Source organism: Pelophylax lessonae, assembly GCF_965119305.1.
Source record: "Pelophylax lessonae genome assembly, chromosome: 10".
Taxonomy (NCBI): Eukaryota; Metazoa; Chordata; class Amphibia; order Anura; family Ranidae; genus Pelophylax; species Pelophylax lessonae.
Window position 1 is genome coordinate 25,634,468 of NC_138777.1, and position 15,128 is coordinate 25,649,595.

Here is a 15,128-nt window from a genome sequence, read left to right on the forward strand (position 1 = left end):
TTGATCAGATAAAAAAATCTAAGTGTGTTTAGCAAATTCAATCAAATTACTGATAACAGCTCAAAATGGAAGAAATATATTCAATGCAAACTTTCATTGGGTATAACAAATAAATACAGTAATGCTGTTTTGTTAAAAGTGTAACATTTATTTTTAAATGTTATTAGTGTAAGTACTTGAGCTTGACGTGGTATTAGCCTCTTGTCATCTTCTGTACAGCAACATTCACACTTGGCAGGGGAGGACTGGGCCAGGGGGACAATTGCCCCCTGGGCCGCTCTGATGCCTGTAAAAAGGCTGCACCACTTCTGCTACAGACATGCCTAAAGGATTCCTGGTGAAGAGAAGTAAAAGCTGACCTACTGAGTGCGGGATGAAGACAAAGACAGAGTGCAGCCCTCCCCCCCCAGCATGGATGGTGTAAACTGGGTCTGAGCAGAGGCCGGTTCCATGCCCCACTGAAGACTCTTCTCCCCCCGGCTAGCCCCAACCAAGCTGTCCCAGCTCCCCCCAACTTCCCCCTGCTGGCCAGGTCGGGAACCGGGATTCAGCCGGTGAGTAGAGAGTACCGGGAGCGGAGCTTCAGCCTGGAATGAGGGTCATGAGGAGGACAGGAAGAGGGAGAGTGGGAGTGGGGCCGAGTCGCTGCACCATGGGCCCCCTGGGCCAAAGGTTACCAGTCTGCCCTTGACACTGGGAGAGGGAGAGGCAGGAACTAGAGCCAATAAGGAGTGCTGACAAGGAAGAAAGAGCAGAATAAGTAGAGGAGTGACCTATGAAGCTCCCTCTGCTCCTTTGCTATCCAATCACAGGCTGGGGGGCAAAGAGGTAGCCCATTTATGCAGGTCACGAGGCTGTACTGTTTAGATGAGCAGTGCAAATCTCAGGACGGGATAAACAGAAACTATAAATCCTTTGGCAGGTAAAACATTTCCCATTAATACATTTCAACATAGGCTGTTTGCCTGGAGCTCAGCTTTATACAGATACAGAATAATAACCTGGGAATTGCAGTGCTCCTCTGAGTCCATACTTACACACGTGTTATTTGGAAGGCTGACCAGTTTCGAAATAACAGCCCTGAAAATGATTTTGAAATGCCGAAACCTGTAGATCAGATTATATATATATATCAGATAGTGTTTATAATTACATAACGGCACACCACACCCCTCTATTCCTGGTATGGGGTCAGGGTGGAGTGCGGGCATGCAGGGCATTGGCTAACAGTATTCCAGTTTTGTAGGGCGGCAGTTTGGGAGTTACGGTTGGATTCTAAAATGATTATATGATTAGTCACAGATAATCACCGGTGACATAACAGGTCATTAATTAATGTTCATACATAAATCACAGGCTTGTAAATAGTAAACGCAGAAATAACAGGCCATTGATGTACAAAGACCGCAATCATTTACCTAGACTGTAAAAGCAAAGCTGAATATTGATTGGCTGTACTTCTGGCTAAACTTTAGGCAAAACTTTAAATACACAGATGTATCATTCAGTTTGGGTAGGAAAGGATTTACATCAAGCATCACATCCTATATATTAGAATATTCCAAAACCTAGAAAAAACAGGCACTTTAACCACTTAAGGACCGGAAGATTTTGCTGCTTAATGACCAGGCCCTATTTTGCGATTTGGCACTGCGCTACTTTAATGGACAATTGCGTGGCCGTACGACGCTGTACCCAAACGATGGCTGCCAGTAAAAATACTGACGGTTGGCAACACTGGTCCCCAGTGGGTACTCAAAGTTAATCTGAACAACAGAAGTACCGGATTAACCAATGGACGCACTGCTGCAAATGCCGGCTCCTCCGAGTTCCAATGAACAATTCGATCTTATACAGATCTGTTGACTAGTTTTGCCTTCATTGAGTCCATTTATGTAAACCCTCATCTTGTAAAACAACCCATTCAGTTTAAAATAGAAATGCAAGACAAAACATTTGTGTATAGATATAAATATATATATATATATATACATACACACAGTGCATTGCGAAAGTATTCGGCCCCCTTGAACTTTGCAACCTTTTGCCACATTTCAGGCTTCAAACATAAAGATATAAAACTGTAATTTTTTGTGAAGAATCAACAACAAGTGGGACACAATCATGAAGTGGAATGAAATTTATTGGATATTGCAAACTTTTTTAACAAATAAAAAACTGAAAAATTGGGGGTGCAAAATTATTCAGCCCCCTTAAGTTAATACTTTGTAGCGCCACCTTTTGCTGCGATTACAGCTGTCGCTTGGGCTATGTCTCTATCAGTTTTGCCCATTCCTCCTTGCAAAACAGCTCGAGCTCAGTGAGGTTGGATGGAGAGCGTTTGTGAACAGCAGTTTTCAGTTCTTTCCACAGATTCTCGATTGGATTCAGGTCTGGACTTTGACTTGGCCATTCCAACACCTGGATATGTTTATTTGTGAACCATTCCATTGTAGATTTTGCTTTATGTTTTGGATCATTGTCTTGTTGGAAGACAAATCTCCGTCCCTGTCTCAGGTCTTTTGCAGACTCCATCAGGTTTTCTTCCAGAATGGTGCTGTATTTGGCTCCATCCATCTTCCCATCAATTTTAACCATCTTCCCTGTCCCTGCTGAAGAAAAGCAGGCCCAAACCATGATGCTGCCACCACCATGTTTGACAGTGGGGATGGTGTGTTCAGGGTGATGAGCTGTGTTGCTTTTACGCCAAACATAACGTTTTGCATTGTTGCCAAAAATTAGATTTTGGTTTCATCTGACCAGAGCCCCTTCTTCCACATGTTTGATGTCTCCCAGGTGGCTTGTGGCAAACTTTAAACAAAACTTTTTATTGATATCTTTAAGAAATGGCTTTCTTCTTGCCACTCTTCCATAAAGGCCAGATTTGTTCAGTATACAACTGATTGTTGTCCTATGGACAGAGTCTCCCACCTCAGCTGTAGATCTCTGCAGTTCATCTAGAGTGATCATGGGCCTCTTGGCTGCATCTCTGATCAGTCTTCTCCTTGTATGAGCTGAAAGTTAAGAGGGACGGCCAGGTCTTCGTAGATTTGCAGTGGTCTGATACTCCTTCCATTTCAATATTATCGCTTGCACAGTGCTCCTTGGGATGTTTAAAGCTTGGGAAATCTTTTTGTATCCAAATCCGGCTTTAAACTTCTCCACAACAGTATCTCGGACCTGCCTGGTGTGTTCCTTGTTCTTCCTGATGCTCTCTGCACTTTATACGGACCTCTGAGACTATCACAGTGCAGGTGCATTTATACGGAGACTTGATTACACACAGGTGGATTCTATTTATCATCATTAGTCATTTAGGTCAACATTGGATCATTCAGAGATCCTCACTGAACTTCTGGAGAGAGTTTGCTGCACTGAAAGTAAAGGGGCTGAATAATTTTGCACGCCCAATTTTTCAGTTTTTTATTTGTTAACAAAGTTTGAAATATCCAATAAATTTCGTTCCACTTCATGATTGTGTCCCACTTGTTGTTGATTCTTCACAAAAAAATACAGTTTTATATCTTTATGTTTGAAGCCTGAAATGTGGCAAAAGGTCAAAAAGTTCAAGGGGGCCGAATACTTTCGCAATGCACTGTATATATATACGTGATCACATTCCCTCTGTTTTTAGCTACATAAGGATCTTAGAGAGCTGGGGAAGGAGAAACAGCAGCACACTGATCATCCCAGTGGGGCTGTGCAGAAGGAGGAGGGCGAGTCAGCACAAGTCTGGAGTTCTTAGGACTGCTAGGAAACTGACCATGCTTTGCTCTCATGCCCAGTGTGGTCAGTTTTTATTAGGAAAGCCAAGGGATGGGCAAAAACACAAAAAAAGAATTACAAAAAGAACAGGATACTTTTTCATACAAGTACATGGTACAGCAGGCACATATCAGGAACTTGAAATGTTGGGTTTGCATAATCTTTAGGTGCTGGCAAAGTTTTCAAGCCCCAATGAAGTGTCTTGGCTCCCAAAACATGTTGGCTAGCTGTTCTTAAAACCATTGAAGTAATACTAAAACTTTGTATTTGTGGAAAAATACATCTGTGTTGACAGTACAACGCAACAAACTTTTGCTTTCAGACTCGATTCACACTAGAGCGACTTGTCAGGCGACTTGTCAGCCTGACAAGTTGCGGTCCCTCGCGGTCCATTGACTGCTACAGGACCCGTTCTAATAGGAGCGACACAAGTCGCTCCGACTTAGAAAAAGGGTCCTGTACTACTTTGGGGCGACCTCGGAGCGACTTGCTTAGACTTCCATTATGTGAAGTCCGTGCAAGTCGCGCCGAAGTCGCGGTGCACAGGACTGCACAAGTCGCCCCCGAAGTAGTACAGAGTCGTGCCGCCCCAGTGTGAACCGACTCTTAAAATTGTCCAGAATTTATTTATTTTTTTTACTTCATTTATAGCCTTCAGGTCCCTCTGTGCCAAAGGTTTGGGGGTGTGAGGACCACAGGTGGCCCGTGCAAGCTGCTTTCATTGGTCAGTGGTGTGTTTGGTTATCTAGAACTGGCCATGCCCGTTAGGGCAGGCAGCATATTTACATAACCCCGTAGGTCATGTCCTGGTAGAACGCACAAAAATAGTGTCTCCGACAGGATCCTTCAAGCCAAGGACCCAGCCTTACAATGGAAACCGATGACAGCAATCAGGGGCTTGGAGAAAACAAAGGATAGAAAACCAAAAACAATGGAGGAAGCAGCAGATATTCTAAGCCATAACAATAGAATTTTAAAGGGATTTTGACTCTTTTGTCAGTTGATAAGGTTACTTTGAGCAAAATAAGCTGGACAGAGGTTCCAATCAAAAAAAAAAAAAAAAAAAAAAGCTATGTTGGAATTTTACTGTAAAATTACTTATTTTTTTCCAAAATATATGGTCAAGGGTAACTTCCTGTCTTATCTGGTAGGAAAAAAGGAAGGAAGGGAACAGATACAACAATTCATTTCTGACAGATATTCAAAACCAGAGGTCTCCAGACTTTGTAAACAAAAGGTCCGTTTACTGTCCCTCACACTTTAGGGGGCTAGACTTTGGCCAGCAGGAGTAGTAAATGTCCTGGCATCATTGAGGATAAACAATGCCCCATCTTTAGTAGTAGAGGGTGAAAAAGTGCCCTATAATTGGTGTCAGTGGGAGTAATAGTGCCCCATCATTGGTGTAAGTGGGAGGAATAATGCCCCATCATTGGTGTCAGTGGAAGTAATAGTGCCCCCTCATTGGTGTCAGTGGGAGGAATAGTGTCCCATCATTGGTGTCAGTGAGAGGAATAGTGCCCCATAATTGGTGTCAGTGGGAGGAATAATTCCCCCATCATTTGTGTCAGTGGGAGGAATAGTGCCCCATCATTGGTGTCAGTGAGAGGAATAGTGCCCCATCATTGGTGTAAGTGGGAGGAATAATGCCCCCTCATTGGTGTCAGTGGGAGGAATAGTGCCCCATCATTGGTGTCAGTGGGAGGAATAATGGCCCATCATTGGTGTCAGTGGGAGGAATAGTGCCCCATCATTGGTGTCAGTGGGAGGAATAGTGCCCCATCATTGGTGTCAGTGGGAGGAATAGTGCCCCATCATTGGTGTCAGTGGGAGGAACAGTGCCCCATCATTGGTGTCAGTGAGAGGAATAGTGCCCCATCATTGGTGTCAGTGGGAGGAATAGTGCCCCATCATTGGTGTCAGTGGGAGGAATAGTGCCTGGGCCTGGAAAATTCTTCCAAATTCTTCCATGCCCCAATAATGTTGTGGAAATGCAAAATGTGCATTGAAATTCTTGAAGAGTCTGGATGGGGTTGGGCGTCACTTTGGGAAGGGGGGATAGGGTGAGGTTGGAATTATGCAGAAGACTTTGGGCCCCATAGAGGTTGAGGTTTCTGGAGGGGGTTGGTGTAATATGAGAGACTGGAGGGCACTGTGGGGGCTAGGGGCATTGTGGGAGATTGGGAGGCACTGTGAAACACTGTTGGATTGGCTGGAGAACCTGCAGTAGGCTAGGGGGCACTGCAGGGGGCTTGGCCGAACTGTAGAAGCTTGGAGAGCACTGGGGGCTCTTAGGGGGGCTTTGGGACACTGATGAGGTTGAGGGACACTGTGGGCAATTTTGGAAGGTTTGGGGCATCATGGGAGTTGGGAGACACCGTGGTAGGTTAGGGCATCTGCAGCTGGCTGGAGGCTTAGGAGATAGAAGGCAGCGGCCTGGTGGTTGAGAACCCCTGATCTAGTGGAAGTGAAAAGCATTTTTACTGACCTGGTCCTCTGCTCCTCTAGCAAACAATGGTTGCCTCTGCTTCAGTAGGGGACTTTCCCTCAGAATCCTCATGTTCATTGCAGGACTACGGGTTCTTCATCAGTCTTGATGACTTCAGAAGACCTTAGACTGCTTGAGCATAGGAAAGAGGGGAATGCAGGGACTCAGCAGCACTGAGGAGCCTGAAGGAGCAGAGGATTGAGTAAGTACAACTGCTTTTTATTGTCTCCCTAGGAGTAAACGAGCACTTAAAGTGGAGTTCCAGCCATTTCTTTGTTTATTAAAAGTCAGCAGCTACAAAAAGTGTAGCTGCTGACTCACCTGTCCCACGGTCTAGCGATGCAGCCACCCAAAACCTTGGTTTTCTCCCTCTCCTCTACCGGGTGCAGGCATCACTGGTGTGGGCACCTGACTGTGACAGCTTGTGGCTTCACAGCCGGGTGCACACCAGGGGAGGACTGGGCCAGGGGGCAGGGGCCGCTCTAAAGCCCGTAAAAAACACTGCACAGCTTCTGCTACAGACATGCCTAAAGGATTCCTGGTAAAGAGAAGTAAAAAGTCCCCACTGCTGACCTACTGAGTGTGGGTTAAAGACAAGAACAGAGGGCAGGCCTCCCCCAACATAAATGGTGTAAACTGTGTCTGAGCAGAGGCCGGTTTATTGCCCCACTGGAGACCCCTCCCCCCCTGGCCAGCCCCAACCAAGCTGTCCCAGTTGCCCCCTGCTGGCCAAGTCGGGAACCGGGATTCAGTCGGTGAGTAGAGAGTAGCAGGAGCGGAGCTTCAATCTGCAAAGGGGGTCATGAGGAGGACAGGAAGAGGGAAAGTGGGAGCGGGGCAGAGTCACTGTACCATGGGCCTCTAGTTTGTAACTGCCCCCTTCTCTGAAAGTTGCCAGTCTGCCCCTGGTGCTCACTGCGCATTCGTGAGTCGAGCTGCGTGTCCTAAATGACCAGGCAATCTTCTAGGACGTGACATGTCCCAGAAGATTGCAGGGAGGGAGGGGGAGAGGAGAACTTCTACTCGAGCCACCTAGGCGGCCCGAGAGGAAGTGGGAATGAGTACCTGTTAAAACTAGGTACCCGCTCCCAACCCAAAAAAATTACATGCCAAACGTGGCATGTTAGGGGGTCAGGAGTCCTCAAAAGAGGAACTTCCACTTTTGGGTGGAACTCCGCTTTAACTGCTGAAGTGAGGGCACATCCCACCTGCACAGGAAGACTTTTTCAATTTTTTCCCGTAGTTCAGCTTTAAATTTTAGCTAGCATTGTCTTTCAAGAAGATAATAAAAGTGACTAGAGGTTCAAACAACAGATAAAATATTTACTAGAGATAAATTCTTCTTTATTCAGTGCAGAATGATTGTGACACACAGCAGGTAAATACATGTAAGAGGTTTATTACTTGGGCCATTTGATCTTCTGTAATGAATGTAACTTTGGCGTACAATCCAGGTAGATATAATTGGTGCTTTGTTTCTTCCAAGGATGACTCACAGTCTTAACAGTATAAACCTTTACTGCAAAATGCCTCCAAATGGGAACATTTGTACTGGACAGGCAGGGCTGCCATCAGGGGGGTACAGCCCATGCACATGTAGGGGGCCCGGGGATTCTGAGGGGCCCCGCCACCCAAGCCCCAACAAACCAGATAGAGTTGTTGCTGCTGTAGTGACTAGCAATTGCTAAAGCAGGGTGGCCGCAGAGTAAGCCGATGCAGCTGAAGAGATGTCTCTTTGCTGGATTGGGCTCTTTGCTGACAATTTGGGGCTGTATCTTTGCTGGATTGGATTCATTTTCAAATATTAAGTTGTAAGAGTGTTAAAATAAAATCGGTAGGATGGCCAGTGGGCGGATTCGGTGGGACGGCTAGAGGGCGGGCCCTGGGAATATTGGTTGTCAGGCCCGGAAGGGCCTAGCCCCAAAGCTGTGTAAGGGGCCCCAAAATTTCTGATGGCTGCCCTGTGGACAGGCAAGCCAAACATACAAAGCTTGCTGGCCATAGAAGTCCTTTCCAATATGACAAACCATACCGCTCTCATCAAGAAACTAAACTAAAGCAGATTCCCAAATTGGACGTAGGTGGGGGGTTCCTGAATAGGACAGGAGAGAGGCCTCAGCCCCTTTAAACCCACCAAAAAGGTGGCCGTTGACAAAAAAATAATCAAACTACAAAATAGGGAGACTGAGAGTCCCCCCCAGCAAGAGTCAACAATGGACACCAAGGTGGGTGAAAATCAAAAAATGTAACTTTATTAAGGCACATGAGCCAATAATTACAAAAACGGTGTGAATAGGTGTGACACAACACAGAATAAAACATGATTAAAAACAAGGCAAGACACAATGGGATAAAACATCAACCCGGGTTGGATGATCAAGGCTAGTTACATGGGGAATGCATTAACTGATGAGAGTAGGCCAGTGTAGGCAATTATAAGTATTATACAATCCCAGTAGCAGCAATCAAACACAGAGGGGTGCAAGGAGAGGTACTAGTGGAAACAGTCCCAAGTTTATGAAATTAAAGTACCACCACAATAGGTGGATCAGTAGTTGGGGTAAATGAGCCCAATGGAGGGGCTGGGTCTGATGGTGCCAAATTGGTGACAGGTTGGAGGCAAACAGGTTGGGGTTTGCTCAATGGAAGAATTCCATACAGGTAGATGCAGTGGGTGATGACAGTAGATGGGCACCAAGATAGCTTACCATATACCTCTAGATACCGTCCATGATGTGTTGATCCAGGCCGTAAGATGGATTCCCGGAAAGGATGGACCCTGTGGACTCAGCAGCGGTGCAGCCCGGCCCGGTGTTCATTGCAGATAGCCTTCCTTCCGTAAGCTCCCCAAGACGAGGGGCGGGCAGTCAAGTTGCGGCCCGACGTTACGCTGGACGTAGGAGGCGGGGAACGTTTTGCTGCGGCCGTAGGGCGCCCGGCGGTCGTGATGGTCACAATCCCATTGGTGGATGTCAGATGACGCTGGTGCTGACGCGTTTCACCGGCGTATCACAGGTTTCCTCAGAGCTGCAGCTGCAGATACCGCTCTCATGCCTGCAGACCCAAATCTGTAAGCCAGCCTTTTCAGGAACTGTATGTGTTTTTGAACTTGAAGGAGCGCCAAACACGCGTGATGCATGTCTAAGTATGTTTTTTTTTTTTTCCCACAAATGGCAAATCTATACACACAAGAAGCCAAACAATCCCCCTTCCTCTGGGCTCTTCTAACATTTATCACAACAATTACTGGACAGTAGATACTGTGATAAATGTTAAAGCCCTGAGGAAGTGGGATTGTTTGACCTCCAAAATGCATTGGCATCTGGATGAATAATGGATGCATCATGGATGGCAGGCATCATGGATGAATAAGGTACATACTTGGACTCTCATCATGTGTGCTAGGCATTCAAATACACATAGATTACTCAGTCCCGGTGACCCCTTTGTTTGGAAAGACCCCTGGCTTTGTGGATAGCTATGAAGCAAAGCTATTTTAGGCCCAACCAAAGACTTTCTATTATCTATAAAATATGTTGTGTCTAGCACCTTGCCCCTACCCTCCTTCTGGAAATTTTAGGGTAAGTTTAGACATGTGGTAAGATTGTTGTGCCTATAAAAAGTGAATGCCATTGTTTTTAACCTGTTTTTAACCTGTAAATGGTGCACCAACGCCCCACAACCACATGCGCAGCTCCATTTTCTTGGATCATGGACAACGGCGGCTTGCGGCTTCAGTTGTTCCCCGGGCAGGCATGGCGGCGTCCCCTGGAGTTCTCAGTCCTCCCCGCTCCTGCCTCCTCCCCAGCCAATGGCATGGGGTTTGCCTTTCGGCCAATCAGGAAGCGCTATCGGACGCGCTTTCTGATTGGCCAGGAGGTGGATTGGTGTGACAATAGCGAATTTTCATTCGCTATTGTCACACAATGGGTGGGCTCGGGACGCACTGCTCTGTGCCCCGGGTCCACCCTTTGAATCGCCCTATTAGAGCCTCTGGCTCTAATCAGGTGATGAAAAAAAAATCCCATTGAACTCCATGCGTCCGGCGCCCCTGCATGTAGATCAGGGGGCCACACGCATGGATGGGGGGGGCGGCGCCCCTGCGCCCCATATACACCGGCCTCCACTGATCATGGATCATGTTCGGCTACTGTACTGGCTGTAGTACATGATGGGGGATGATTTTTGCGGAGGCTGTGGTATGCCGGTTCAGCAGCAGAACCGTTAATGGGCAGGCTGAACGTAGCAAGTTGTTCGATCTACCAACTTGGGTACAACCAGCCTACCGGATTCTCTTAGGATTATCGCTAGTGGCTGCTCTTACCCGCTAGCGATAATCAATGTCTTCTGCTGGCGAGGGTGGCTTCCCATGCCCTCACCCCCCTGCAAGGAGCAGACACTTATTCGGCAGGAGAGATTCCCCGGTCAGCACTATCCATGCCATATTAGCCTGGATGTCACACCAGTTCCTTAAACTCCAGTCTATTCAAAACCGAAGTCATAATATTTCCTCCCCACGTGCCCCTTACCCTGACTTTTCTTTCAAAATCAACGGCACAAACCGTGGGTGCCAGGGTGCTAGGTGTAATCCTGGACTCTGAACTCTCCTTTTGGCCCATATCCAAAGCTTTCCACCTCAACCTCCACAACATCTTCAAAATATGCCCCTTCCTAACCAATGATACCACAAAGCTTCTCATTCACTCACTGGTCATGTCTCATCTCGACTACTGCACTGTACTCCCTTCTCATTGCATTAGCTTTACATAGGCTATTCCCCCTTCAGTCCATCATGAATGATCCTGACAGACTCATCCACCTTACCAACCCGTGTCTCAGTGTTCAGTGTCTTCTACCCATTTCTAACAGTCCCTTTACTGGCTGCCACTCACCCAACAAATTACATTCAAAATACTAACAATAACTTACAAAGCCATCCACAACTCACGCCCCCAGCTACATCACAAACCTATTCTCAAAATACCAACCATTAGTTCCTCCTAAGACCTCCTGCTCTCTAAATCCCTTGTCACCTCCTCCCATGCTCGCCTCCAGGACTTCTCCGGAGCCTCTCCCATCCTATTGAACTCACCCCAGTCTGTCCTTCTATCCCCTACTCTGTCCACTTTTGGGCCATCTCTGAAAACCCTTTTCTTCAGAGAAGCCTATCCGGCCTCCACCTAACAACTGTATATACACTTTCTCCATCAGCTCATCCCCCAGTTATTACCTTTTGTATCACTCGACCCTCCCTTTTAGATTGTAAGCTCTGAAGAGCAGGGCCCTCTGATTCCTTCTGTATTGAATTGTATTGTAATTGTACTATCTCCCCTTATGTTGTAAAACTGTTGGCACTATATAAATCCAGTATTTTAATAATACTGTACTTCAGGCTTGTACCACAAAGGAGCTCCTCTCTTCTAGCAACTGTCCAAACAATAAATAATAAAGTGTAGCTCTAAAAATGTGAATAACTAGTATATAAATTAATCCACAAACAATAATATAAGGATAGTGTCCAGGATAAATTATGGTGAATTAGATCCCAGAAAATAATACAAGTCCAAATAAATCCAGGTGCAAAAAATATTGTGAGAGACGTTAGCACCATGGCTACTCAAATAAATGAGAAAGCCTCTCCCAGCATGTAGATAAACAACCATACATCGGTGAATCCAAGCAGGTGGATGATACCTCTTAATCTCTCTTAGTCACTCCGTTTGGTCAGATAAATATATGGAGGGAAATGAGGACAAAGGACTATAGTGTAATCCCGTAAACCACATAAAATATATTTATTTAAAAGCACTACTCACAATATGGAAGACAAATGCAGGCACATAAAGTAGACAGCTGAGGGTTCAATCGCGGCGCCCCGCGTGTATCCAAACAGCATATACACCAGAAAAGGAGGCCGGCTCCGTAAGGGGGCGCGTGGACGTTACGTCTGGAGTCGCCAACGTTTCGTCATCAAAAGACGTCGTCTGGGTGTGATGACGAAACGTTGGCGACTCCAGACGTAACGTCCACACGCCCCCTTACGGAGCCGGCCTCCTTTACTTTACTGTACTGTTTGGATACACGCGGGACGCCGCGATTCAACCCTCAGCTGTCTACTAAATGTGCCTGCATTTGTCTTCCATATTGTGAGTAGTGCTTTTAAATAAATATATTTTATGTGGTTTACGGGATTACACTATGGTCCTTTGTCCTCATTTCCCTCCATATATTTATCTGACCAAACGGAGTGACTAAGAGAGATTAAGAGGTATCATCCACCTGCTTGGATTCACCGATGTATGGTTGTTTATCTACATGCTGGGAGAGGCTTTCTCATTTATTTGAGTAGCCATGGCGCTCTGGTAAGCTGCTTTGATCATTTGTGCACTGAGGTGTCCCCATCCTACACTTTCCCTGGGTGTCACTGGAAGGAACGTCTCTCACAGTATTTTTTGCACCTGGATTTATTTGGACTTGTATTATTTTCTGGGATCTTATTCACCATAATTTATCCTGGACACTATCCTTATATTATTGTTTGTGGATTAATTTCTATACTAGTTATTCACATTTTTAGCGCTACACTTTATTATTTATTGTTTCTATGAATCACTGTTGGTTGATTTTGTGTTAGCTGCTTTTCACATTTATCATACATTTATTTATCATTTTTTTAAGCGCAGAAACACCCCCTTTAGAACTTTATTTGTATTTCACTGTCCAAACAGCCAATAAAAACCAAGTACATGTCATCACCACTCTCTGTCGTGCTCTCTGAAGACTGGGCTTCAACTACGCTAGAGGTCCCTTTCTCAAAGCTGGATATCACCGCACTGTAGAGGGAACCCCAACTAACCCCTTACATATCAAGGAAATTTGCACCTCCTGTAGTTATACCCTAGTTACCAAATGTCCTGCATAGTCAAGATTAATACATTTATAGACTGAAAAACAGCCTCAAATGTTTCTACTCAATGCTTACCTTGGTGACTACCTACAGTGCACGCTGTTTTATCACCATCCCTAAAAGTATGGCTGAGTTGTTTTTTTTTTTTTTTTTTTTTTTACGCGGCCACCCGTACACAAAGACATCCTTTTAGGATTAATCAGGTTAATAATGACATGTTTCTCTCTTTACATAGACCAAACTGAAAAGAACTGTGAACAATATGACTACAGGAACAAAAGTGTCCAGTCGCATGATCCCACCGAGGAAGGTAATTCTTTTAGTAATATAAGTAACTGCTTTAGCTGGGAGGGTAGTTGTTACTGTAGTAGAAGACAACTTGAATGCATTGATGTAAATCTTTTGCTTAACTATGTTAGTGGGAAAACCCTGATTATTAAAGAATTTGTTTCTAAAGATAAAAACCATTATCCACATTCCATCCTTTCATGGTCTTGTGGCACAATTTCTCACCCATATAGTGGTGGTTTAGTCCATCCTCCCTTTTATCATGGCCCATCCTCCCTATTGTTGTGGAATAATCCATCCTCCATATTGCTGTGGTCAATGTATCTTAACTAGCCCACCACAGTTTCTGTATGTTGGTGACTTTCTGACTGTCTGGTGGGAACTAGCATACCTAAAAGGAGAAACATTACCATAGAAAATGAAATTTTGAAACCATAGAAACATTCTGAATGACTTTGAATTGTTTCAAATGTGTTTGTTCTGGCTGTTTAACATGCACCTGTTGACTACACACAAGGAAGTCGCCATTTTGTATGAGGTCTACTTATTCCCTAAGAACCAACGATATTGCTGAGGGTCAAGTGAGTTCCAAATAAATGTATAGCCCCAAAATATTATTGATTTTGAACTCAGAATATGCCTGCACACAGTAGGCCTAAACAGGACTTGGCTCATTGTAACCTTAAGTTTCACCGTACAGAGATGAGTCCACTGTTCAAAGTGGCTTACACACAAAATGACTACTTTCACAGTGTCTAGAAAACAGGTACTTAAGGAAAAGTAGACCCTACTGGTCTATGGGGAATACTTCTTCCTTAGTAAGCATTTCCTTGCTCTCTTCCTCCATGTTAGGAGCCTACACTGATTCCGAGTCCAGTAAGGTGAGTCCAACTCACCCTGGATTTAACGTAGGTTCCACCTACATTGATAAATGGACTGAGGATGTAACGACTGAACCTGAGATGTCTACTGAGCAGTCTGAGCACTCAGGAGATCACAGTTTACCACCAGAGGATGGAGAAATTAAAACTAAAGGAAAAGGGGAAGACTGTTGCACTACCGAAGGAGAGGATTTGATCGCAGTTGACTCAGCTGGTGAAAAACACGTGAATCGAGAAGAAGGCAGTGCCCCGGGAACAGACCCATCTAGTCACAGGAACACAGAATCAAATAATGGTAGGAAAAAGTATTTCCTTGGTTGGTGGTGGTTTAACCATATCAAGTCAATCACAGATAATGCAAAGACTATATAATTTGCATTATTAGAGCTTCTTGCTTAATTGCCAACTTTCTGTCAAATTATCCATAGTCTGTAGTTCTGTCCATAATAGATTCTAGCTGATCATATTGTGCTTCATTGTTCTTGTTCTGTTGTTGTTTCTTGGTATGGGTACCTATTCTTGCTTTTCTTGCACGTGATAAGACAATAAATACAAGCCAAGCCTCTCAGAAATTAGATTTAGCAACTTGATTCTCCTTATTAGAGATTAGGACCATCATTGGAGTCTAAAAGATATACAGTATAGGAAGCTGATAGGTGATTCAGGGCTTAAATGCCCACCAAAAACTGAAATATCGATTTTGAATTGACCTTTTATTTATTGTTTTATGCAATGCTATTTTGAACAATTGCAATGAAAACAGGCCAAAATGAAGCTTTTTTTTATAGGTCAATAGATGGAT

General features: G+C 44.9%; 1 protein-coding gene across 1 annotated transcript in view; it reads left to right on the plus strand.

Annotated features, from left to right (window-relative positions):
• Positions 1–15,128, plus strand: part of CD44 (CD44 molecule (IN blood group)) — a 117,871-nt gene that overhangs the window by 72,844 nt on the left and 29,899 nt on the right. Inside the window, exons 4-5 of the mRNA XM_082270156.1 lie at positions 13,393–13,467; positions 14,298–14,621. Coding sequence (XP_082126282.1) covers positions 13,393–13,467; positions 14,298–14,621 — 399 coding nt within the window. The remainder of the gene's footprint in view (positions 1–13,392; positions 13,468–14,297; positions 14,622–15,128) is intronic.